General features: G+C 49.5%; 1 protein-coding gene across 1 annotated transcript in view; it reads right to left on the bottom strand.

Annotated features, from left to right (window-relative positions):
* Window positions 1–25,504, bottom strand: part of PLXNA2 (plexin A2) — a 158,329-nt gene that overhangs the window by 35,663 nt on the left and 97,162 nt on the right. The window contains exons 8-12 of the mRNA XM_009272745.2: window positions 21,951–22,065; window positions 11,716–11,916; window positions 9,737–9,833; window positions 9,185–9,378; window positions 2,850–3,001 (exon numbers count right to left, since the gene is read on the bottom strand). Of these exons, the coding sequence (XP_009271020.1) occupies window positions 2,850–3,001; window positions 9,185–9,378; window positions 9,737–9,833; window positions 11,716–11,916; window positions 21,951–22,065 (759 nt within the window). The remainder of the gene's footprint in view (window positions 1–2,849; window positions 3,002–9,184; window positions 9,379–9,736; window positions 9,834–11,715; window positions 11,917–21,950; window positions 22,066–25,504) is intronic.

The raw sequence follows: 25,504 nt of genomic DNA, 5'->3' as shown, positions 1-25,504 counted from the left end.
CTGGCTAACACAGAACATACTGGTGCTGGTAAAAGGAGTTAGCGGCACTGAAAGACGCCGATCCTGTGCTCCTCGCGTGGCCCAGCTCAGCCCCGTGGGCACATCCTGAGGCAGGGAAAGCCGTAAGGACAGGGAGAGCTGCTGGGGTTAACCATGGCGGGCCAGGCTGGAAGATGATGCACCCTGTGGGTGTGTAATCCAAAAATCCCAGGGCACTGGGAATGCATAATGCCTACCGGAGATGAGACCAAGCAAATGCCTGTCATGCCAGCAGGTCTAAGAGAGGTTTTCAAAGGGATGTCAGCTGGCAGGGCTCTCTAGCTGTACCTAAAGGGGATGGATGCTGCTTGCTCCCACGGCAACGCTGGAAAGACAAATTCAAGAGCATCCTGCAAGGCACTGGAAACCTCAGGATAGGAGTAACCTGCCTCGGGGCAGGGGGGTGCAGTTAACGCCGGTGATGAGACACTTTTTGGCATCTGGCCCTGAGAGCGAGACCAGAGAAAGAGCCAGAGCAACCTTTCCCCGCTGAGGCTGAAGGTGCTTTTGCAGAGCGGCAGGGGAAACGCTCGCTCTTCTGCCAATCGCATGCAAATGCATGAAAGGCTCCAGTTCTTGAAGGCAGCGTTTCAGCTGCCTTCAGCAGCATTAGATTCACTATAAATAAAATAAAAAGACTAAAGGAAAAAAGAACCTGCAGACAGACAGCATGCACAGGTGATGCCAGAAGGCCTAATGAAATACATACATGCTAGTAAAGAGCTCTAATGTGAAAGTCCTTATTGCTGCACATCAAAACGGGTTGCCTAGAGAGACGCTGCCTTTGGAGAACAGAAACTGAAGCATCTCAGCTGTGTGCCTTAATCTGCCACGTGCTCCTCTCTCTGCCTTTCAACCGTGCACCTCTCCTCTGCCTGCTACTTCACTACTTCTCCTCCTGCAAACCGGCAGCGGGGCGAGGAGGCAGGGTATCTGCCCTGCCGGGCTAGGGCGGAGGGCTGGCATTTGGGAGCAGTAATCTCTGCTCCTGCCAGCCCACAGGCAAACAAAGCAAGGTGAAGTGATTCCTGACACCCCACGGGCAGGAGCGGAGAGCGGAGGTTTTCTCCCACAAGAAGCAAGGATACACCAACTGCTATATACAGGGGGAAACACCAAATACTCAACTATTTGCCAGTAAAGCAGCAGCTGCCGTACAGTACCAGGCATGACGGGGCGCGGGACGGGGTGCAAGCGACCTGGTACACCTGATCCCGATTCCCGATAAATGCCAAATTCCCAGCAGGTACCTTGTTACAAAACGATGCATTCGGCAGAGCTGTAGGGTGCTGATTGCTGGGCTAAGTGGCCCTTTCACCAACATTAACCTAATTGCTGGCTGATAGATTGTGTGGCTGGAGCATATGGTGAGTCATTACAGTCTTGGAATTCAGTCTGCCCACAGAACCCTTAAAGAGGGTCCTTTTATCTGTATTCATCTTTAAAAGGCAGCTCTCATGCTAATGCTTGCTGTTATCTGCCCAGGGTAAATGTTTTAATGATGTTAAACTTTGAAAGCTCAAGAGCAGTAATTAGAGTCATGATTATAAAATCAGGGTTTCATACCATCAAAGGAGGATAATTTTATAATCTTCCATCCTTTATTTGAAAAATAAAATAAAACAAAATACTGCTCAGCAGAACAGCCCAAACTGCTAGCAGCGACAGTGCTATCGGTGCAGCGCTTGGAGCCATTCTGCAATAACACCAACGATGCTTTGCACGTCCAGAGCGCCCTTCATCCAGTGATCGGAAAATACTTCCTAACTGATATACTTGCACACATTCTCGCTGTTTGGAAGAGGAGATTAATGTCATTCCTGTCTTACAGATGGGGAAACAAAGACAAGGAGTGAGCAAAAAACAAACCAACGCCAACACGTGCTAGTGACAGGTCCTTCCACTACGCTGGGGATCAGACTGGGACCCACCAAATCCATTTCACCACCAGAGGACAACTGCTTTCAGCTGCTGCCGAAGCTGGGGCAGATCTGTGCTGCTGGGACCACTCGTGCGCCCTGGGATCCCCCACACTTGCCACGAGCAGCCACGACCCTACCACACATGATGCCGTCCTGGTCCCCAGCAGGTGAGACTAGACAACCCAAGGGGAGACACCACACATTGCTCCTCTCCTCTCCTGCCCTGCACGAACAACCCCCAACACACCCCTCAGCACCTTGGCTACACCAGAACAACCCCCCAAACAGCAACAGGAGCATGCGTCACTTCAGGAGGTTTATTCACCCATCCTCTGTTACATGCCTATTTTCTAATTTTCAATTGACATTTTTCTTAGTGAAATAAATGAATTGACTCCAGTGGAGGCCCATTCGGATTAAGCGGCTGTCACCGCCTCACCCGCCTAACAAATGGCTGCGTGCAGCCAGCAGCGCCGGCTGAATTTCAAGTGCGATGGGGAGCGGAGGGGGCAGAGAGGCTCAGCATCAACAGCAAGGTACTCATCAGAAAAGTTGCTTAGCAAAGCAGGAACCGCAGTGTGGAAGGAAACAAAACACTTAATGAAAGCTTAAAGGGCTGCTTAACCACCCCTGAGAGAGCATCCAAACACCTCATCCCCTTCTGGTGTAGGAATGGCACGCCCCATTCCAGGCACCATCCACCTCCAGACCCCTTCCTGCAGGTCTGCAGGGCTGCAGGGCTGGAAAGGGTGGAGAGATGATGCCTGGGGTTTGGATTAGTTATTGGCCTCCTGTGCGTCTGCTGGAGGTCAGGGAAGAGGCTTTGTGCAGGCTGACCAGCCCTGGGGCCCCGCGGTGGGGACGGGTGAGGTCCTGGAGGCCACTCACTGTTCTGCGATGACGTACTGCTCGGGCAGGGGCGTGCACTGCACCCCAGCAACCTGCACCCCGTGGGCGATCTCGGAGAAATCCAGGCCCAGGTTCACGCCACGGATGGTCACCCTCGTCCCTCCTTCTGGGGGGCCTGACACTGTCAAGATCTAGAGGGAAACAAAACACAGGAAAGTTGAGCTGGTGTCCCTGCGCCACCCGTGCTTCTTCAACTCCATGTCTGGCTTGGAAGCAAACCTTTGCTTTGCAGGCTGCGGCTGAGTGCTGCAACCTCCACCTGCTCCTGCTGCCAAACCCAGGCCAGCACCACCTTCTCATGTCCCCTCTGGATGCCTTGGAGAAGCCCAGACCCAGGACAATCCGACACAGATGGATTTCAGCCCAAGGATGCTGAAATCCATCTGTGCTGAGCTCCAAGAAAGGACACCAAGGTCCCTGAGCTGGCCAAGAGGTGTGGGCAATGCCTCCCCCAGAAACCCTTGCAGAAGGATAAGACTGGCTCCTTTTTTATACATAAAGTCTATGTATAGTGACTTACTATACATAGATACTAAGTCACCTTCCAGAAGCTGCCTGCTGCTTTGGAACTTCTGCCTTGGCTGTTCTCTGAACGTTAATGTCACATTTTATTAGTAAGTTGGCACCTCAAATGACTTACAAATGTTAAAGGGTGAGGTGTGTGCTTTAAAACTGCCTGTTTATAGCCTGCCTCAGCCGTAATCATCTCTGCTTCTATAGACTTTCATTAAGGACAATATCCTCTTCAATTAGGAGTATAAATTACAGTAATGTATAGTCACAAAATTTGGACTTGAGACTCTCAAAAAGTTGTCCTGAATCTGCCACCGGTCTGTTGTTGCTCTTGGGTGAGTTACTAATCTTCTCTGTGCTACAGCTGTTATTAATAAATAAACATAATCCATAATAATGCAATTTAATTAATTTAATGGTGAATCTTGTTTACGCTTGTTTGTTCCACCCTTGTCTTTGGCAAAAGATTTGAGCTCTTCAAAACCTTTTCCTTACCATTTCTGGATGGATGGCTGCTTTTCTTTCACCTTAAGAGCTCACTGTTCCCTGGACGTGAGTGGGTTAGGAAGGCAGCAAAACACCAGCCCCATCACGAGAGCACGTCCCAGCAACCTGCTGCACCATGGGCTGAGTGTGCCCCAAAGCAGCCCTTGTGGGACCCCCTGCACTTTCCAGTGCCACGGGGCACGTCTCCCCCCGATCTCCATGGGATTCCCCTTCCCACCCAATGCAAACTGCTAACGCCATCAGGACCCCCCCTGTTCCCCATCACTTCTGTGGCTCCAAGTGCCCCCCTGCACCTTCCTGCATTTCAAATCTCAGCTGAAGCCATTTTCCTTCTCCCTTGCTTATGCCTCGTAATTTCTTGCTCTCCACCTCTGCTCCCGTTTAAGGTGCTGCTATTGAATTTGGCCACACGTGTTGGGGTTCAGCCTGCTCCACGCACCCAGCAGAGCCCATAAGCTGCACCGTGTGTCAAACCACCACCTCCTTCCCCTGCATATGCTTTAGTTTCTACCTCCCTCTCCCCTCGACTGCACCACTGAGGTTTCTAATTTATTCACCATACACTGTCTGTTGTGCTGCTGTTTTCTGTAACTCATACCGCGTAGCATGTCTTGTATCATTTAGCTCCGTGAAGCACTATGTACCCATAAAAGACACCACAAAATCAAGTTGTATTGCATTACACTGAGTCCTGAAGGCCTGCACTGGTAATGTTTACATCGCTAGCTGGGAATCACCTGAACTCGGCAGTTCACATACTTGACAGTTACAGCTGTCCTTTGCAGCTCTAGATTATGTTAAAATGCATTTGCTGAAGCACTTACACTGCCGGGCTCGTTGTCTCAACACTGTTCAAAAGAAGTCACAGTTTGCCATTTCCCGACCTTACCACAACCAGCGGAGCCAACCGGCCTCACCGAACAAAGCAGAGCTGATTCTGTATTTTGAAAATGTTCTGACCTGGAAAATCCCCAATATGGAGCTCCACTCGACCTAGATTTTAGTGGCCGCTAATTGAACAGTTTTGAAGTAACTGTGCCATAAAGCAGCCCCAGGGTTAGAACAGATGCATTCAATTAATTACAGCTGGAGAGATTCAGTCAAAACCACAGAAAGTAGATAAGTCTTAAAGGTCCCGTTGCACTGAGCGCCGGCGATCCCTCCAAGCAGCACCCAGCCAGGCAGCGTCCCTGGGTCACCTCGTTGTGTTGCAGATGCACGGCCGAGGCACCTCCAGCAAACCCAGCCCAGGGCAGCTGCTGACAGCATGGTCTGCCTTAACCCAGGGCTGTGGTTGTGCTGGGGAGCTGCTCAGTCTGCAAGGGTGGCTGCAATGACAGCCCAGATTCTGGTCCGAGACAGACAGGATTAGGAAGAAATATTCCCCATTTTCAAGAAATATACTTTAGTAGAGTGGCTTTTCACTCAGAGGTCTGTGGAGGATCAAAAGAACCTGCAAAGGGCAGCTAAGGAAAAACAAGGCCGTTACCAGGAATTTTACATTTACTGTTTAGGGGTCTGCACCTCTGCTGGAAGTTTTTTAGGTTGTTTGTAAAACTGAAGCAGTTTGAAAGTCACTGAGATCTAGAGTGGGGTGTGGGAGGCAGGGCCTTTGGTTCTGCTGATCCCCTGAATTATTCTGAGCAGGTCACCTCTCCTCTCTGTATCAGCCTCGCCTTGCAGGAAACAAATAAGCAATCCACCGCCTCTAATAAAGCATGTTCCCACTGCTCAGTGAAAGGAATAATGCAAGTGCAAAGCACTGTATTATTCACAGAAAGGATTCAAATACAGAGATGAAGTGGGTGGTGGTAGGAGCTCAGTTACATTTATACTCTGCCTTCACATCACGTAAGGGATGCAGATGCACCACTGCATTTCTGTTGTTCCTGCTTCTCACTTGAAACCAAGGTGGGGATCCCAGGGATCTGCGAGGATGGGATCCAAGGGATCCCAGGGATCCAGGAGCCCCAACGCAGTGCCAGCACGCTTCCCTCCCCAGCCTGCAGAAGACACTGCTGTAACAATGCAGGATAAATGTTCTCAGCCTCACGTCTTGCCGGTTGCATGGTTCAGCATTTCTGACATAAAGCAGTATTTAGCCTCAAGAAGTCTGTGCACAAGACAGGGAGACCTAGGACTGGCTGTGAGTCAGATGGGGCTTTCCTCCTGGAGCTGGAGGCAAGCTGCGAGCCTAAGACCGTTCTGCGCAATAACCACTTGGCATCTGTTAGGGTGCAGAGAGAGCGCCGGGCTTGCAGAATAAATGGCATAACCCCTGCTCCCTCCCAAAATGTCATCCACCTTCATTCTCTTTGTCTTTTTTCATCCTGCTCTAAGCTAGCTGGATCCCAGCTGATGAGCCCAGCAGGGAACCAGCACATAAGCATTGTCATCCCCGCATGATCCCTCCTTGTCTCTGCCTTAGCTGATAGCACATTCAGAACCTAATTGTTATCTCAGCAGAGCAACTCCATTATTCAGCCTGACACTGCCCCCCCTTCAGCTGTTTGTTGCACTGATGTTATATTAATGAGGCCTGCAAATAAATGAATAGGAGATCAGAGTGCCGCTTGTTCGCAAGAAAACCGATTTTTATTTATTTATTGCTAAGACCACAGACGGTGTGGAAGTTTTACGCTGTTAAAGGGACACTGTCGGTGACGGCTGGGCCTCTCGCTCAGAAAAAGGGCTGCGTATATCCTACTGCTCATTTACTTTTATGACTATTAAAACACAATCTCTTCTTATTAGTTATGCATTCTCTGAAGGCACTGGCGCCTGGGAGCAAGGCACTTGACCTCCAGCTTGACAGAAAGAGTGAAACTGGCCAGATGAAGCAAAAGGAGTGGAAAACAGCCCGTTTTAAAGGGTGATCCAGGCTGCGATGCAAGCCCCAGTATAAGACCAAACGCTGCTCCCCAGTCGAGTCTGTCAGTGCCGGTGCTTGTGGGCAGGAGAGCGTGTCACCAGTGCCTGCTTTAAACCTGCCAGGAGCAGGTCGGTCCCAGCAGGGCAGGGCGGTCTCTTCCCAGCTTTCAGTGCACAGCTCTGCAGCACTGGACATTGCAAAACGGTACCCAAAATACTGAAAAACCTCGGACGCCAGTAAAAAGGACCCAACAGCAATAAAGGCTGTGAAGGTCTCATGGGCTCCAAGACAATCTCATACACTTTTCTGGATGGGAAGGGAGATGAGAGAAGTTAACCTGTGCTGTTGAAAGGTTTGGGTTTAGGAATATCAACCCTGCAGGGTTTCTACTGGGGCTTTGCCATTTTCTGTAGACCTGACTGCTCAAGAACTTAGCAAAATTCCGTAAGAGTTTTTAGCCCTATACAGCATCCTTCCCATCAGTGGATCTCAAAGCAGAAGAAAATGGCCACTAGTTCCCTCTGCTTTCCCCCTTCTTTTTCTACAACAGTGAAAACTGCAAACTTGACTTTAATTAAAAAAAAAAAAAAAAAAGCTGTGAATTCATAAGGAGAAGGGTGGGAGGTGGAGTTCAAGGAAAAACACCAAACACTGCAAGACCTGTAATAAAATCACAACAGCTCACAGCACTGCCAGAGTCAGCTGAGGCCATGGGACAATACATCCCCCTGAAACCTGTTATTTTCTATCGCTGACCCTCTCTGTGGAATAAGCCAATCTGCCAGCGAAACTACAGACATTTCCTACTCAATTCTCTCATCTCCAAATCCACTCAGGGCAATCTCCTGAGACTCAAAACATCTCCTGGCGAGGCACCCTGTGCTTCCCGCTTTGAAGGCTGAGACACAGACCTGGTTATGGAAAAATCTGTAACAGCAAAGCTCGGCTCTTTTCTCCTTGGACAGAGACCAAAAGTATTGCTTTCAAGTTGGACAGTGATAAAACACTCGGTGGCAGTGCCATGCCCACAGCCAGCCGCGAGAGCCAGCCTGGCAGTGCTTAGATGCAAGTCACTTCGTGGCTGGAGCAGAGTGTTTTTCCCCTTTTCTGCTCAGCTCAAGGAAAGGTAAATAAATACATCTAAGACTTCTTCAATGTTACAACTGTCTGAACGGTTTATGGTGAAGAAAATCTCGGGCAGAGGCTATTTTGCTTCTTGCACCTTGTAGCATAACCTTGTGCAAGCAGAACAGCACTCGGATAAGAAAACTTTGGTTTCTGACTACTGGCAGGACAAGGTGAACATCTAAGCAAGCCTTTAAGGCTCATTTTATCTCTCTGTAAAGATAGCTATGTCTTGCCAAACAAACCAACCAAACAAGGAAAGGACAGACTCTCACCATTTCTTAACGCTTTCACGTCTCTGCACAGTCAGCACCACCACCTCCTCTGCTCCTCCGCAGCCTCGCAAGCTCCACTGCAGTTTACAGAACACTGCACAAGAGAAATACCTGCCCAAAGGTATAATGTGGCTAGGCAGAAGGTCTAAGAAAGAAATACCAAAGGCCTTGCAATGTCCCTGCGGGACGGATGGACCTTCCTCAGCAACATCCTCCTCCAGTCAGCCCCAGCCCTGACACAGCATCACCAGCCTCTGCGGTTTCCTCCCCCCCTCCATAAAAAGGAGGCTGATGCCTTGCTCCCAGCGGGTCTGAGCATGAGCCAGTTTAGCTAAGCTGGTGTAGAAACTAATCTGGGTTAAGAGGAAACCTCCACGTGTACTGGGGTCCTTATTCAGCTGGCAGAAGTTTGTGTGCTGAGAAGCCCTGCTCCTGTCCTGCCAGGCGTTTCTGTAGCCATGAGCATCAGTGCAACGGGCTACTTCAATCCAACACTCTTTTACACCCACGCCCTCCGCCTTCTGCAGTATGGACACATGCTCAGGGCAAGGGAGGCTTTTTTGGGGAGTTAATTAAGTGAGAAACCAAAATCTTCTTTCATTCCTACCTGATGTGAGTGTCACTCCTAGTAGTAACATTAACAGACCAAGTGCAGTTTTACCGGTAAAATTACTCCTGGGAGACATTCTGCATCCCTCAGTGGTCTGAACAGAAACATCAGAAGCATCAACTATAGACTAATTAGCTCCCTAGTTTAATTAGCATTCCTGCAACAGTCCATAGCGGTCACCCCAATGCTGGTCGCATCCCGGCGAGTGACAGCTGCACGGCGGTGTGGTGGGCTGCACACCCTGGCCACATGCCGGTGGATCCGCATGTTAATTACACAGAGAGTAGCCAAGCGTTTTATTCCCTGTTCTTCAGCGCCGGATGGACGATGGCGAATTTTCAGATGAGAGGGAGACAGACACAAATCCACTCTGGAAGGAGTAAGGAGAGGGTCCGGAGATGCGCGCTTTTACCTCGGTGATGCGAGGGTTGGAGCACTTGACGTTCCTGCTGGACCAGTCGAGCCAGGGCTGGGCGGAGGGCGCGCTGCAGTGCGGCCGCAGCGTGCACTTGGCCTCGCCGCTGCACCAGCCGCACTCGAACTTGGGGTCGGCTTTCAGGCAGAGCCCGCAGCTCTCGCGCTGGGCTGCGCACTTGTAGAGGTGCACTGCGGGAAGAGGGGACGGGCACTCAGGACGAAGTCAAGAAGTGAAATACTCATAGGGACTGCAGCTGCTCTTGGACTTACAGCAAAGGCACATGTTGAGTTTTGACTTAAGAAACTGCAGGGTGGACTTGCACATGTGGTTTCCAAAGCCAAGGCCATATCAGTGGTGCTTAGTGAGCACCACTATCAGTGGAGCAGTGAGTTGCTCTCACCCAAAGCAGGATCCACCGGGACCACGTCATCTCTGGCTGCAGCCGCAGTGACGGCAGCTAATGCTGCTCTGCCCCAACAGCCACTTCCCAGCCCCCATCACCGCCCTCCTTCCCGTGACTTGAAAGCCAACTCAAGCAGCCATTACCTTTCAGATCCTCTGGGTTGTCAATAACAAAGTTCCCGTTCCAAACCACAGCAAAGTCCACTGCTAAGTTGCTTATGTCCGTCCCATCGTAGAGATACTGAAGGAGAAGATCGAGAATGAAATGCTTGGGAGGATCTATCTGAGACACTAACAGGAAAAGAGTATTTCTTTTAAAGAAACCATTATTCTCTGCTTAAAAGCATGTGCTGATGTCTGAACCACCACCATGTCTACACTTCATCTCCAGGGTCCTGCTTTGACTCCCTCCTCCTCACCAGGAAGAGATAATTAAATCAGATCTAGTCCTTGTGAGAGGTAATAGATTAATTATTCCACTCACAGTGGTTGCTCTTGTCGTTCAGTCTCTAGCTTATCAATACAGCCCCTCCAGTTAATCAGACTGGAAGGACTGCTGCCTTCAGGCTATCTCGTTATACAGTCACCATGCACCCTAGTGTGACTGGGAGCTTAAAAATCACGCTGCACTGCTGTGGCTGATGAAATAGGCAGCAGCTGAGGAAAAACAGACGGTGCAGAGAGGTCCTTTCCCAGTTTCTGCTTCAGCCTAGTCTCGGATAGCACCGGCTTGAATTATTCACCTTCTCATGGACATCCCGGGGGCGGTGGCAGAGTGAATCTGCATGCTTTAGGTGAATTCCCAGTGTATTCTGAAATTCCCATTATCACAATTAGCACCAACTATGAGGCCTCATTCTGACACTCTCTTTAAGTCAATCAAGAGCTGCTAAAAAGACTTAAAAAGGTGAGCGAACACTGCCATCCTCTTTGGGATGAGGGAATGATGATTAAACCAAAGCAGACTGCTTTGACTGTCCCCATGCAATAGTTGTACAGTTTTAACTTACATTTGGTTGTACTGACTCACCTCGCCTGGGTTTTACTAAGTCGGTGTGAAACTAGATCTTCTGTACAAGTGATAGAGGTGCAAGAACAGAATTGCCCTTACCTTCCTTACCTACCACTTCCTATTAGCCTAACAGGAATGAAAGTGCTTCTCTAATGTTTATAAATAGCTTTGGATAGGAAAAGTACTATATAGTATTAATGCATTTATTATCCACCAAGCTGCAAGGCCCAAAGACGGCCTGTGATATATAAATATCCAGTGAAATTTTTAAAAATTCAAAACTTCATTAACAATTTAAGACCATCTGCACTGAATATTAAAGTAGATCCCGTTCTGCTGCCTAAAACAAACTGAATGTGCCCTGTTTACCCGTGGACCTCTTCAAATGCGTGGCGAGGAGGGGAAGGACCTTGGTCTTCCCTGCCCGTCCTCCAGCTGAAGCATGCCACGCGAGACCCAAACGTGGGCTGGGGCTCGGAGGGTGGCCTTTGGGAAGCCTGCGTTTACCATATGTGTTTTGGCATCCCTGAGCACCTGCCATGGTGACATTCGGGCGTTCTGGGGTAAAATCCTGCCAAGGTCCATTGGCAGGGCTAAGGCCCGTCCTACAGAGAAGAGCTATCCTCCCCTACCTGCTTCTCTGGCAGCATCATTCAGATAATTTCCCTCTCTCTGCTGCACTGTGCTTTCTCCCGACAGTTTTCCTTTCCCCCTCCTTCCCTGCACCATGCTGCTTTTCAGCATTACTGTATTCATCCAGCTACCGTGATCTGGAATTCGGCAGCTCCCCGATAAGGGGTCTGTGATTCGCCTTATCTCCCCCGTGTGAATTAGCCTGCCTCAACACCTTCGTTGCATTCCCTCCTCCTCCTCCCCTTCCCCTCGCTGACCCCCCACAGTCAGACAGGGAACCGCCAGATAAAGGATCTTCTCTGGGCCGGTAAATGAAACACCTCGCACGCCCGTGGCAGGTTCCCACCTGGAGTTCAGGATTAGTTTAACTCTGGGATTTTTCACTCTCCCTGTGGCTGAGCCCACCCCCTTCGCAGCTATTCGGAGCTGACACCCACTTTGGGCACCTTTTTGCCACGTTCCCCTCCCGGTCCCTCACCGAGCTGTTCTGGCACTGGACGCTGGAGCTGTTGAAGCGCAGGGCGGGCACGCGGTGGATCACGCCCTGGATGCTGAGGACGCACTCGTACCCGCGCTGGCCAGACTGGGGCTGGGGCAGGTTTCTCGCCTTCAGCGTGATGGGTTTCACCTCTCCCACCGGGATCAGGATCTCCTCTGTGGGGAAGAGCTGGGGACAGTCCTGGGGGGCAATAAAAGAGAGGGGGAGGTTACAGCAGTGACGGTGCGTCCGCAGGTCTGGCCAGGTCTCAGCCCACCTGCTCCGGCGGCAGGGCTGCTGTCCCAGCAGATCCTCAGCACGGAGGACCAGCCGCTTCTCAGTCCACCCACGCAGCTGCAGGTTAAGTGTAGAAATAAAGAAGACCCCATTACAGTCCGCCTGCTCTGGGACTGGCACTGATTTTCTCACCACAGTCGCAGAAGAAGGAACACTGCTATTCAGGGAATAAATCGAAGGCATCCTCCCCGCTCTGAGCTTGCTGTGGGTTTTATCCGTGGAGACACAAGCTCTCACCCTGCCCTCCCGCAGCAGTGCGTTATCAGCTGCTCCAGCTCCGCCTGAGCCCCGCTGCTCCAGGAGGGCGATGGGCTGCTCCCAGCCACACGCTGCACTCCCTGGGCCTCCTCCTAATCCCATTTCACTCCTTACACCCCTCAGCTGTGTGCTGCTTTGGAGCGAGACTGATCAGCATGGGATGTGCTTCCCTCTCGCTGCCAGGTACTGTTCCGCCCTGCTTTATCTGAGTAAAATTATGCCATTCATTTCCCAGGCAACATTAATTTCTGCTCTATCTGCTCTTGCCCCTTACCCATGCCCCGAAACCTCTGGCCTTTCTGAAACGCCCAGCCAGCTCGCTGCAATCTCCCGCCGCTGCTGCTCGCACAGCTTTTTGCTTAGCTGGGGGGTGCCTGGGTGGGATGCATGCCTCCGCCGGCCGGGTGGGCAAGGCATGAAGACCTGAACTGCCCTTTCTATCTCTAAAGCAATGCTCTTCCCTGCTCTGTGCTTCTGGGAAGTGGAGGACGTCCAAGGACCGGAGGATTTGGTTGCAGTCAATATCCGGAAGAGCAGGGACAGGGTTTTCACAGATGGGATTAAGCACCCTAATCCTGATCCCTCTGGGCCTTCTGAAATTCTGTCTAGTCTGCAAAACTGGCCTTTTCTCTTAGGAACTGTAGCAAAGGGTTTGGCATGTGCAATAAACTCAGAGCCTCCTCCAGCAGACAGCATTTGTAAAGGTCGTATGGCTTTCAAAAAAGTGGCCATCCTTGGATCTGAGGAGCTAATACTGAGGAGGGATCTCTCACAGAGGAGGGAGGACTGAAACAAAATCTAATTAATTTGTGTACAACTGTATCTCAGTATGTATCAGTGGGGTGGATGCTGGGCCATGACCGGAGTGCCACACGTCTCTTCATGCACAGTGAAAGCAGCAAAATTATCAACCAGTGATGGCACCTGCAGATCTCCTGCCAGTGGGTGTTCACTGGCGAGACCATCAGACGAGGAGGAAGGCCAGCTCAGAAGATGCCAAATGAGCTCTGATGTCCCTGGGATCTGAGACATCGGCTCTTTGCCTTCTTCACAGCACCCTTTGGGCTTCAAAACCTTAAGCCTCCAACTCTTCTGGACACAGTCCCTTCAGGCGCCCTAAGCCTTTTTACGTTAGCCTGGAAACAGCAAACCCGGACTGCCAGCCTGCACAGGGACCCTGCCAGCCCCACGGGCAGGAGGAAGATGATGTCCTAGCCGAGCTCAGTGATTCAAACAAATGGGCAGTGGCTCCTGCTGCAGATCAAAGTCTTTCTGCACCTCCAGGATGCAATCGGGAGCTGCTCCAGGAATGCGTTTTTCTGAGTCAGATGCAAATTCAGAAGTATGTTACAGCTAGAGCCTTACAGTACAATCCATCACCCTGCCAGGCCAGAGCAAAGGCATTTCGGGAGATAACCAGAAAAAGCTGAGCTCCAGGAGTGGGGAGAGGCTGCTCAGCGGGAGTCCGGAGGAGGGATGGGGGGCTGAGACAAACCAGCCCAAAGACATTTCACTTCAGGCCTTTCCTGATTAGGAACTGAAGCCTCTTGCATGAAAGAGGAGATTAAACAGGTCCTGCTCCTGCAACGCCAGGCATGAGGCTGGCTGACAACCGCCAGGAGAGCTGCAAATGAACCCTCCTGCAGTACGAGGGTGATGGGAGCTTTACCATCCACTGCAGGAATGAAATGGACTCCTCCCTGAACCCCAAAGGCTTCCAAAACTGACCTAAGAGCATTAAATAAAGGAGGCATTAAATAAAGAATGGTGCTTCATCCTTGATGGTCATTTTATAAACAAGTTAAGGCTCAGGAGTTCTCAGCTAGAGGCAGTGAAAAATGGGTAAGGATAGTTCCTCAGTCCCTGAAAACAGCCTGGTTTTGAGTGTACAAAATACCATGAAAGTGGAAGCAGTCTATTAAGTTTTCCATTGAAAACCATGTGAAAATATTTCAAACATCTGTGTGATTGCAATAAAGGAGCAAAGAAAAGAGCAAAATGCTGCTGCCTCCAAAACTATATATTCTGAAAACTAAGCACAGCAATTAAAACATTAAGTACAGAGAAGTGTGATTTTTTTCCACTTCTGCCACTATCTGGCCAAAATAATGCAATTGTAAATTAATAGCAAGTTTCAATATTGCAGTAGGCTCAAGACTTTGCTATGCAAGATGCTGTATGCAAAATAAAAGGAAACTCTCCCCGCAAACATCATTCTACAGATGAGCAGCTCTCCAGTTCCCCACGAGCACAAACTACATGTCTAAATGATACTCTGAGATGAAGCGCAAAAAAAGACCTATCAGTGCCTGGTAATTGTATGACATTCCTCCCATAAGATCTCAACATCCTAAACATTATCTCTTCGTAACACACTGGGAGATACAGTTTTTCCTCAATCTATATACCAGGAACTGCAACATGCAGAGACAAAGGCTCTGACCATCAGAAGTATTTACATTCCGTTTAGCTCTAATTTGCTTTGATCTAATGGAACTAGGTACCTAAGTACCTGTAAGTATCTGACACTAAATGATTAATCCCAAGCTAAAGTAGAAGATTTAGAAAAAAATGGACTGACGTCTCACTTCCCTCTGCCAAATCCCAGACTGGCATCCCAAGCCCTTTGCCACCCTGCCTAGCAATTTAAGTAAATCATCTGGATGGCAATGCAACGAGAGCCATCCTCACCAGGCTCCTGCTAGGACTGTGTATCCAGGGAGAAAATCCCCATCCCTCACTAATGGCCATTACGCACGCCAAGCCGCGCTCCCTCTCCAGCTCACAGCCGGACTGATGGGATGTTGTTTCGCTACTGGCTCAGGCAAGTTGTAAATGAGAAACAGATGCTACCCCAGTTTGGAGAAGTCAGTAGCTTAAACTGCTGCCTCATAAACCTTTTTAGTGGCACTTTTCCTTATATATTTTTTATTTTATTTCTAACAGGGACTTTCACGGATTAACAGCCAAGAGTGATTTAAACTCCAACGGCCAGAAAGCGGGCTGTGCCGGGAAGGAAAGAAAAGCCCTTTTCTGCAGTGGAGCAGGTTTGCAGGCTGGAAGGGAACGCCACCACGAAGCTCAGCTCTGAGGTTCCCGCAGACCCTGGTATCATGGATCCAACCCCCAGCTCAGCCTTTACACTAACACCAGCAAACTCCTAAGATTCATGGCGTTTTCCATCCGACTGCCAGCTCTTCCGAGCTGACTTTGCACGCACGTTCCTTCCCCCTCATTATGCACCGCACACCTCTACCATCTTCTTACTCCGGCTGCATTTAAGGTTTTGCATTTAACCTCAAAGTCATATCGAGGACCAATGGGAGACAAATGGCTCCACTCCAGAGAGGTCCCCAGCTCTGTGGAAAGCCTGTGTTTGGGAGGAAAGGCATCCTGGAGCCGTAGAATCTTTTATCACATTATGATTGAAAACAAAAAAATCTCCAACCACATCACCGGTGGGAAAACCTCAGTGCACAGTCCTGAAAATAATGAATATGTTATGGACCATTATCCTTCCTGGCCACTGCCTTTCGTGAGACGACTGTTAAAGAAATGCTTCTTCCTTTAGAGACATGAGAGAGGACTTAACAGTTTCAAATCTGTAGTGCTGAAAATGCTGGTAGCAAAAATTGTTCTGCCGTCATTAGAGATGAGTAGGACATAATAGATTTTTTCCTTTGGTTTCACTGGGAGAAAAATGTCAGATTGGGATTCTGGTGGAAAAAAGGCATGCAGCCTGTGAGTGCACGCCACTCGGGGAAACACCGAGAAAGGCAGCCCCTCTGTGTTGGCTGACAGCTACAGTGATCACACTAATAAGGGGATATACATTTTGGGATGGAGGGATATACAGGAAGATGCCATACTACCGAAAGCCCAGGGCACTCGTGGGGAGCCACATTGCTGCTGGCAGTTGCTGCTGAATTTATCAGATGAGTGAGTGAAGCTGCAAAAGCTGCAGGAGCTTGCGGAGGATGCGGGGCTCGCTCAGACGCCGCACGCGTTGCAGAAGTGCTGCCGGAGGCCCCCTCTTCCCTGTTCGTGCCATTTCCCATCCAGGCTCGTTGTTCGGCTTTCAGGTCTTTTTTGTCCATTTGTTTTTCAAATTGCTGCCGCAGAGATGTCCACGCACGCCCCTGCACACACAGGCCTTCCCCTGGAGCGTGTGCGAGTGGGCACGGTCTCACGAGGGTGTTGCTGCAGTAGCACCTCGGTCGCACGCCGTGCACGCAGAGTTGAAGGGGGGTGATGCCCTATGAAAGCTTGCCTGGCAGGTTGGTTTGTCCTTTCACCACCTCTTCTACGTGCTACCTGATCTAAAAGCCAGTGCTAACATAAATTATTTTGTTAGAGGTATATCGTCAGCTTTAGCAATGCGTCTGTCAATGTTTATTCACTTCATAGGAATTTCGTGATGAACTGGGAAGCGGTTGGCAGCACCAGTCCTGCTGCTGGCATCGGAGCCGTGTGGCTGCGGCAAAGGTCCCCTCGTGGTGGTAAATAACGAGACCATCCCTGGTTTGTAGGGCTCAGGTCTGGGTGCTCGATTCTGCACTTCCCCGTGCTAGTGCGAGGAAGACCTGAGCATCCAGAAAATACAGAATAAAAGGGAGAACTGCAGCCAGTGGAATACACAATTTGTTCCTTAATCAGTTTACTTTGTTTTTTAATTCATGAGAAGTAAATCCTGCAGTGAGTTAGAAAGGCCATTATTGCCTCCTCTCGCTAAACAAACACACGCTGAATCCTCTCATTATCCTTCTTGACTTCTGTTCACCAGAATAAACACAAATCAGAAGATCTGCTGGAGAAAGACAAGACTCCGACGAATGAGTGGCACAGGCTCTCGGGAATATTCTGCGTATGAAGTATCATCACACACAATTTACAAAGACATTTTATGTTTCTCCAACACTTTTTAGCCTCAAAGACTCCAAGGTCTATAAATACCTTAAAGACCCGCGATATGCATCTGTCTCTGGAGTAGAACAGAGCAACCATGGTTGTTATTTGTGTTTAACAGAGCAGTTTTAGCAGGTCAAATCTTCTTGCTCTTATTTGGAAAAAATTGCCTCGAAATGGCAAGCATTTCTTTTGACTACGGGATTTAACCCAAATGGAAGAAAATACAATGTTTTCGTACTTTTTGTCTTAAAAAAAAATGTTCCACAAATGTTAACTTGCTACACACATTTTAAGGTTATAAATATAAACGAATCTGGCACATGAATGTAAACCCCTGGCTCACAGTTGTGTTCCCAATGATATAAATTACAGTACCTGTCACTCATGGAAACACATTATTCTTCATTTATGCTACTGAAAAGGAGAGCAGACCTTGCTCCTTAGAAACCAAACATGAAAAGAAAGGCAACTGAAGCGAAACTTTTCTCACTGGTAAATTCCTACCCAATGCCCTTTTGTCCTGAGCTCTGTGCCGTATGCGCGTGCTGTAACCCGGGTCTTCACCATGAATTTATGAAGTACTGTGATATTTGCAGCCATGCAAAATACGGAAGGCTGGAGAGCCTATTTCTCTCCCATAAACAACCCTCTGTGTACCAGAGGTGAGGATAGGAGCAATTCCCTTGAACATGGCCAGGTTACAGGTGGGAATGTCTCCCTCCGGCTCCCTGCAGCGCTCCCATCCCCTCCAGCCCCATGGAGCACTTTCCTGCGTGGCTCTTTCCCCCTCCGAACACCAAAAGCTGTAGGTTATATACACCATAAATCTACTGATGAAAAAAGTGTTGCCAATAAGCTCAAACCAATCTTCTCAAATTGAGATGAGTTAATCTTGCCGCAACTGGGCTTTTTGTTACTATTGGTACTTTTTCAAACACATCTCTCCAGAAGTGAGATGTGACCCAGCAAAGTCATTTGCTGATTTTGGTGGACTTAGATGTGGCTCTGAGTTATCTCCTGCACATCCTAGTTCCCATTCAGGTATTCAACGGTGGGGACTGTAAGGACAGAGATGAGGAAGGTTTGATTTTGTTTTATTTCATTTCCTTCAAGGCACATCAAGCAGCACTCAGCATCCAAGGGCACAGCCAGCTGCAAAGGTGTTGCTCTAAAAGCAATGAGAATTTAAAGGAGTCAGACCAGAGCCGAAATCTGGCTCTGCACTAAACTCTCAGAATCTGAAACACTCCGTCCCTGATTCAGCATCTCACATGTGGAACTGGCATTAGATGTCCACACAGTGGACATCAAAGACGGACAGGATCCCACATTTTGGGAAACTAATAGGATTTATTTGGTTCTAGCTCTCCATTGGGATGGGGTGTAAGGATATGTTTATAAATCTACACTCCTCTTCATCTGCATGTTTTATACATTTAGAGAGAGACATCTTATAGCCTCGCACACACACAAACCCAACCACCTCAGACACATTAAAATCATATCACAGGCCTGATGGGAAGCTTTGCAAAGTGAGACAATCAGCGCTACACACCCACAAGGCTTTTTGGAGAAACCCTGCTTTTGTGGGTGCAAGCCAGCCCCAGACCTTTGCCTTCCCACTGCTCTTTGGATAGCAATGTCTAAGCAGGCACCTCCTGCAGACAAATGAAGCCTCAGGCTAAGAAAAGGCTGAGAAAATAACGTTGCTTATCTAATTATTAACTCCTAGAGGACTGGCCACCTAGAAACAGAGGCCTCAGAAGAGTTGGGTTTACCCCATGTCAGAAACTTCCCACCAGATGGAGGATATCAAGAACAGCCAGCTCTGACCTGGAAGACATCTCTGCTCTAAAGGCTGCGAAGGGTTCTGTATTTATCTACCAATTACTCCAAACCAAACACGCTTTGCACGCTTTCACTTTTGCAAATAGAACAGCATGATGCAAAACAGAGATCTGACACTCAAGGTGCATCATTTCTCTTACCGATGGCTTCACAGGCCACTCGCTACCCCCTGACAAAGCACCAACCCATCTTTGGAGGCTGTCCTCTGCATCACCCGCGTCTACTGCTGAGCTCTGCCCTCAGGTGTTAGTAAACAATTTCTGTTGACAGGGCAGGCGGAGAGACAGAAAAAGCTTGTTCTTTTGGCTGTATTTTCATGGAAAGCAGGGCAAAAAGGCAGTATTTAGCTCGGTCAATATAGCCAGAAGATTGCAAGGACCAACTGTACAGCTCATGAAGAAGGGCTTTCTTTTCCCCATCACCTTGTAAAGTGGCTGAGGCTTTGAGCTCTTTTCCCTTCTCAAGACAGACGACTCCTAGGAGCATCAAAGGGAGTTTGTTACATATCAAATCCCACTGGGACACAAATTCTGATGGGCCAGGAGTAAAAGGGAATATTCAAGATATTTTCTCTTAAATTAAATATAAAAGCATGAGAAAATTTCCAACCCCGTGTGAACACGTGTGCAAATCTTACGTGAGAAGAGGCACATGGGACTGAAAGTAGGGCAGCACGCGCTGGCGCTGCTCCCTCCGTGGCGGACGCACTGCCACGGTTATCACCGCAGCGGCTCCAAACACAGCCGACTCCCTGCTAGGAAGGGAGTGATGTTGGTAAGCACAAACATTTTGCTAATACATCAGGCCATGACACAATGAGAACATTGTGATCGGAATTGTTTTAAGAGAGGAAACTCTTTATGAGGCACTTATTTCATGTCTTGTGTTAGCCGGAGTGAAATGCCCGTAATAAAGGCATTAGCACTGCACTGCGTACCCCAGTGGCAACTCATTTGCCTTAAATACGCCAACAAATTAGTTTTTGGTGGCTGGTTTTGCCTGTGCGTTCAGTGGTCTGGAGAAGTCATGAGGAACAGTGGAGCATCTGTATTGTTATCATCAGCCCTTATCAAAAGTTATCACCAGGAAAGTGTTAGATATCACTTAACACCCCCTGGTAAGAAACAACCTCTACAAGATGAAGACGACAGAGGAAGTTCTTTGGAGACGCGACAGTCCTGTGATCCCAGCAGGAACTGGCAGAGATACCAACTCCTCCACTCGCTCCCTCTGTGTGATCTCAGGCAAGTTCTAGGCATTCCCAGGACAAAAACGGAGATAATGGGATTGCCCTACTTTACCAGAGACTTGTCAAACACTTCTGAGATCATGGGGTTGAAGCCCTATAAAACTGAGAACTACAATTGTAAAGCCTGGGAAGACAGCGATGCTTTGAGTGTGAAGGAGAAAAACCCTGACATCACTCGAGAGAAGGAAAAGCAAAGGTTTTTGCTTTCTCTTGTTGTGTTGAAAGGAAGTTTCTTGACTTTGAACTGGACTGAGAAAGCTTTTGGTTTGTCCCCAGGGTGGATGCTTCTCCTTGGGCATCTGTTCCCTTTGCCGCATGGGGCAGCTCTTTGAGGCTTCTGTCTCGTCCCTTGCAGGTGGCAGGAGGCAGCGCCGGCTCCCAGTTACGCTGTCCATCCCTCGGCTCTTGCAGATTCCCACCGAGGTATGTACACATGCAGTTCATTAACGCTTCTTGCCTTGTGTCTATGTGCCTCCTGGTAGCATTTTAACCAGAAAGACCCGTGAGTTAAGTTTCAAGTTTATTATTGGTTTAGCAACAGCCTGGCAGCTTCAGTCACTTTTTTTTAGCAGCTCCATGTTTTACTCTACTGACCGATCGCTCCTGCTTTTCCGTATCTCCATTACTCACTGAAGGGTTTGTCTTGATGCTGGCTAATCTTACTCTCCTTTCTTTTTCTAATATTTGTATATGTCCTCACTGCTGCCTTTCCCACTTTCCAAGACACTCAGGATTTTCAAGCACCTTTTAAAGCCTTTTTTTTCCTTGCAGCTTTAGGACCTGCACCCATTTCAGGTGCCACAAAGCTACGTGTAGGGGCAGTAAGGTGAAGACCAGGCTCCTACCAGCATCAGAGGCTGTATCCGCTCTGTACTTGGTGAACCTGGAGCAGACAGCACCATGGGAATCAGACAAGACAATGGGTGCAGAAACCCCAGACCAAGGGGTTAGAGGTAACCTTTGATCAGGAATTTGTGCTAACAAACTCCTTTCCTCCATGGACCCCTCTGCCTCGGGACACATGGAAGATCTGGCAGAGCCGTTAACGGCTGTGCCTCCTTCAAACTGTTGAAAGCATTTTTGGACTTGAGCCCCACACTTTTTATTAACTGCTAAGAGAGATGGCTCCTGGTCCACAGCGCTGGATCCCGAATCAATTCTCTTTTCCAAAGTCTGGGGCTGTTCATGTCTGTAATTCCCTTCTTAATCAGTTTACTGTCAGGCTCCTGCCATAGATTTCAGACCTGCCAACACAACCCACTGAATGAGTCCCACCAAGAGCTCTGCACCTCACTCGTTGCTTGCTGTCGGGCAAATCCCGGCACGCCTTGTACGTAAAGCGGAGTTGCTGAAATCTGCTGGTCTTTGAGAAGTCTTTTGAGACCCCTGAAGGAAAGCACTCCAGCAATTACAGTTATTACTGAACCTGAGCATACCCACATATCAGAGGTGGGATCAGCTTTGGCGTTCAGGTTGAGACATATCATTTTTGCTAAACTGATACTTTCTTGCTACGCTCCTTTAAAGCTGTATCTGCACTTTTTGATGCCAGCCAAGAGAGGAGCCCCGACCCATGGAAAGTTGAAAAACCTCACATAAGCATTGGTTACGCTGATTGTGCCATAGAAAAGCAAAGAAGAAAGAACTCAGGAGTACTGAAACCCCGGTCTGGTACCTCAGAGACGTTGATCCGTCCCTCCTGAAAGGAGCACGTGGTGGGGTCGTGGGTGCAGAGGTTCCGGTACTTGCACCAGTGGCAGCGGAAAGCGCTGTTTACGCAAGACAGGCACCTGGGGGGGAAAGGAGGAGTTACAGAGGAGGTTATCACCTTGGGAAGTCTATACAGTAATAGAAAGGCCCAGCCAGAAGTCCAGGCTCAGGGTCCTTCATGGGAAAATAATTTCTTTGGAGGGATGTTTTGATACAACAAAAGTAATGAACAGGTTTGGGAAAACATGCACTCAAAAGACAGTCTTTAAGCAACCTCACAATTCATTCAGTAATAAAATACAAGTTGGGATTTATTGCACATCATTGCATTGGCATAAAATAAAGCACAATATTGCGCGGACACCAGACTTGATTTTTAGTTTCTAGAAAGTGGAAGACAAGGCAAGCCTGGCAAAAATTGGATCGGTTGTTTTACAAGTCAGGAATGCTTCAAGTCAATGGTAACACTTCTGCTTGGCCTTGGAGTGGAAAGAGTCCAGCAAATGCTTTTGATTCGTGTTGGAAGAAATTAACTGTTTATGAAACATTTTTCATAGAATCATAGAATCATTAAGGTTGGAAAAGACCTCTAAGATCATCGAGTCCAATCGTCGACCCAACACCACCATGCCCACTAAACCATGTCCCTAAGCACCTCGTCTACACGTCTTTTAAATACTTCCAGGGATACTTTTTGAAATACAATACTTTTTGAAATACAATACTTTCTGAAAGAACGCAGACCCTTTTCAGACATGGGGTGGCCCAGCTGCCAGTGAACTGGTTGGGTGGTTTTTATTCCACACTAACTGGCTGCCAGTTAGATGCACGGTCCATGACAGCTGCTAATATTTGCAGTAACCACCTCCTCCATCTCTGAGGCCAACCCTCTGTGCCACATGGCAGCGTTTTGGTGACCGTCTGCTGGCGTAAGTATAAGCTGTGCCCATGGGATTCAGCTCCGCATCGCAACCTGCGGCTCCAGAGACCGGGGTGCTGCCTGGAGCGGGCAGTGCCCGGAGCAGGGATGCGCCGGAGCGAGCCCAGGGTCAGCGCAAACAGAAGAGCATCACCAGGGAATCGGGAGCATGGCCTTAGGTAGGAAATCGGAAAACGAGGAAAGCAGGTCTCCGGGCAGGGCCTCTCTCGCCAGCTGGGCAGAGGTGCCAGGGCAATGCCTCTCGCAGGCTTCTGCCATGAGAATGCGTGTTTTAATAACTCAATTGTATTTTCCTTCTGATGCATTCGTAGTGACCTTAATAGCTAAGGAAGCTTATTCTAATCACGCGTATGCAAATCTGGGGAATAATATCAAGTGCTGCAAGCTTATTTAATTGCTCGTTTGTTTGACCCATTTCTGTCTCCATTTCGGTCTGTAGCACTTCTCCCACCCGCCCTCACCTGGCCTGGCCCTGGCCTCCGGCTTTCCCGTCTGGTGCTGGTGGAGCTCTCTGCTTCCCCCAGCACCGCTGGGTCCGAGGGAGGAGGACCTCTCCGATCACCCAGGCCAACAGCTTGGTTCGGCACCTGTCACTGTACTGTGGTTTTCTGGCTGCTGCTTTCAGCTCTGCTCAGCTGAGCAGGGCAAGGGGCTCCCAGCAGGATCCTGAGCTCTCAGAGACTTACACCAGGTCACCACCTTTGCTCTTTCATCCCGATCCACCTTTCTTAAGGACTACCATCTCTTTTGCTTCAGAAAGTGCATCTCTCCACCTCATCTGTTCCTTATTAAAAGGGACTTAACACAGAAGCCACCACCACATTCCCTGAACCACCTGCAGGTCCCCTGGGACACAGGAATTCACGGACCTGAGCGCTGAACCAGCTCAGCCTGTTTGTTCACAACAGCTGGATCCAGCACGGGAGGTTTCACAGAACCAGTCTGCAAGAGCAGCATGTTCCTGCCCAGCCCCAAACCCTTCCTGCCTCTCTTAGCCTAATGCCAGCTCCCAAGGGGTACGTGCTTCATACACCACAACCACTTCTTCTGCTTCCGTGCAGCCACAAAGGGCACAGCTGCTCCCCTGCTCTCTCTAGACACCCTCACCGTTGCAATGAAGAGTCTCAGGATAAATAGGTCTCTCTTGTCCGCTGGCTGAGACCTGTATCCCTTTCTCCTTTTTGCACGCTGTGATTCATTCCTGCCAGGCTGGCTCATGCCCTTGTTGAACTCACTGATAATGAGTCTGGTATGATGTAAATGCTGCAGAATTTACCACCACGTTAGCACTTTATCTCCAAACAGGAGCTGGTAGAAAGGCATGGTCAGATGAAGCCAAATGACAGGCCAGAAAAGATGCATTGCCTCTCCCGATTCAAACCTCCACTCCTAAGTGAAAATAGGGGTCCCCATGATGCCATCCCTCATGCAAATTCAAAAACAGGAGAATGCAGAGGAACCGCTGGAAGGACTGCAAGCGCTTGCAGCCGGAGGAGAGGCTGGTGCTGTACAGCCTGACTGAGGGACAAGGACGTAAGGACAGAGTTGTGCACAAGGGGTAGCACAACAGGAGGCAGGGATCATTGGGATAACGGATACGGACCACCATGAGAGGCAGCATGGGGGGACTGAAGGACTCACAGGGCTCCTTTCATCCCGGTACCTCTGCTCTGTGCTATGGCTCAAAACAAAATTAAAAAAAATTGAATGCATGCCTAGAAAAACTGCAGGCCAGCCAAGCCCATCAGCGCACACAACCCTCTTCCAAGTGCAGCAGGGAAGGCCCCATAGCTTGAGGCTTCAAATCCAGTGCAGAAAGATTGGGAGTGACCCTGTGCTGGCACTTCTTGACTCCCACCAGCCAGCTCGAGCAGCAAATCACACTCCCACAGCAGAGCTGGCAGCTGACCCTGCTGCCGGAGATGCTGCCCAGCCCCATGGGTCAGGCCTGCCTTTTGCTATCTGACTGCTAGCAGGTCCTGCCCATGTTTCATTTTGGTGCTTTGGGGCTTGCTGTGTTTCCAGAGAGAAATCTATAAATGCTTCAGGTCTGTAAACAGGTTTTTAAGGCCAGCCAGCTGCGTGCCGCCTTTCAGCAGCAGATGTGCCCATGGGGGATATGTCTCCACGATGCTCAGCAGTGCTGAGCCCCCCAGTCCCCCACAGAGCAGCCCACCATGCCTGCTGCATGCCTGCGCTGCTGTATCAGGCTCTCAGGGCTGCTCTGCCCAACTCCGGGGGCAGGCAGGCTGCGGGGAGCTCCTCCTGCCAGTGCTCTCGCTTACCCCATCTAAACTACAACCGCTGTCCTCAGACCCCAGGGCTGGACACTTCCAGGTCAGTCCCTGCCACCGTCTCCTCTGGCGGCCATGCCCTCCTCTGTCACCCCGTGGCGCATCCTCACAGCAGCCAGCACCCTGCTCTCCTGGCCGGTGCAGTGTGGAAGGGCTCTGCCTCCTCCGGCTGCCTGCAGCCCACCTCCCCGGACCCTCTGCTCTGCCTTCACCAGCTGCCTGTGAAGATGCATCCAAGTTCACAGTTGCAGGATCGCGCAGCTTGGGGGCACCGGCAGGTTAAGG

The sequence above is a fragment of the Aptenodytes forsteri genome, unplaced genomic scaffold, assembly GCF_000699145.1.
Source record: "Aptenodytes forsteri isolate BGI_AS27 unplaced genomic scaffold, ASM69914v1 Scaffold142, whole genome shotgun sequence".
Lineage (NCBI taxonomy): Eukaryota > Metazoa > Chordata > Aves > Sphenisciformes > Spheniscidae > Aptenodytes > Aptenodytes forsteri.
The sequence above is the reverse complement of the archived record's forward strand: the minus strand, read 5'-3'. Positions and strand labels throughout refer to the sequence as shown.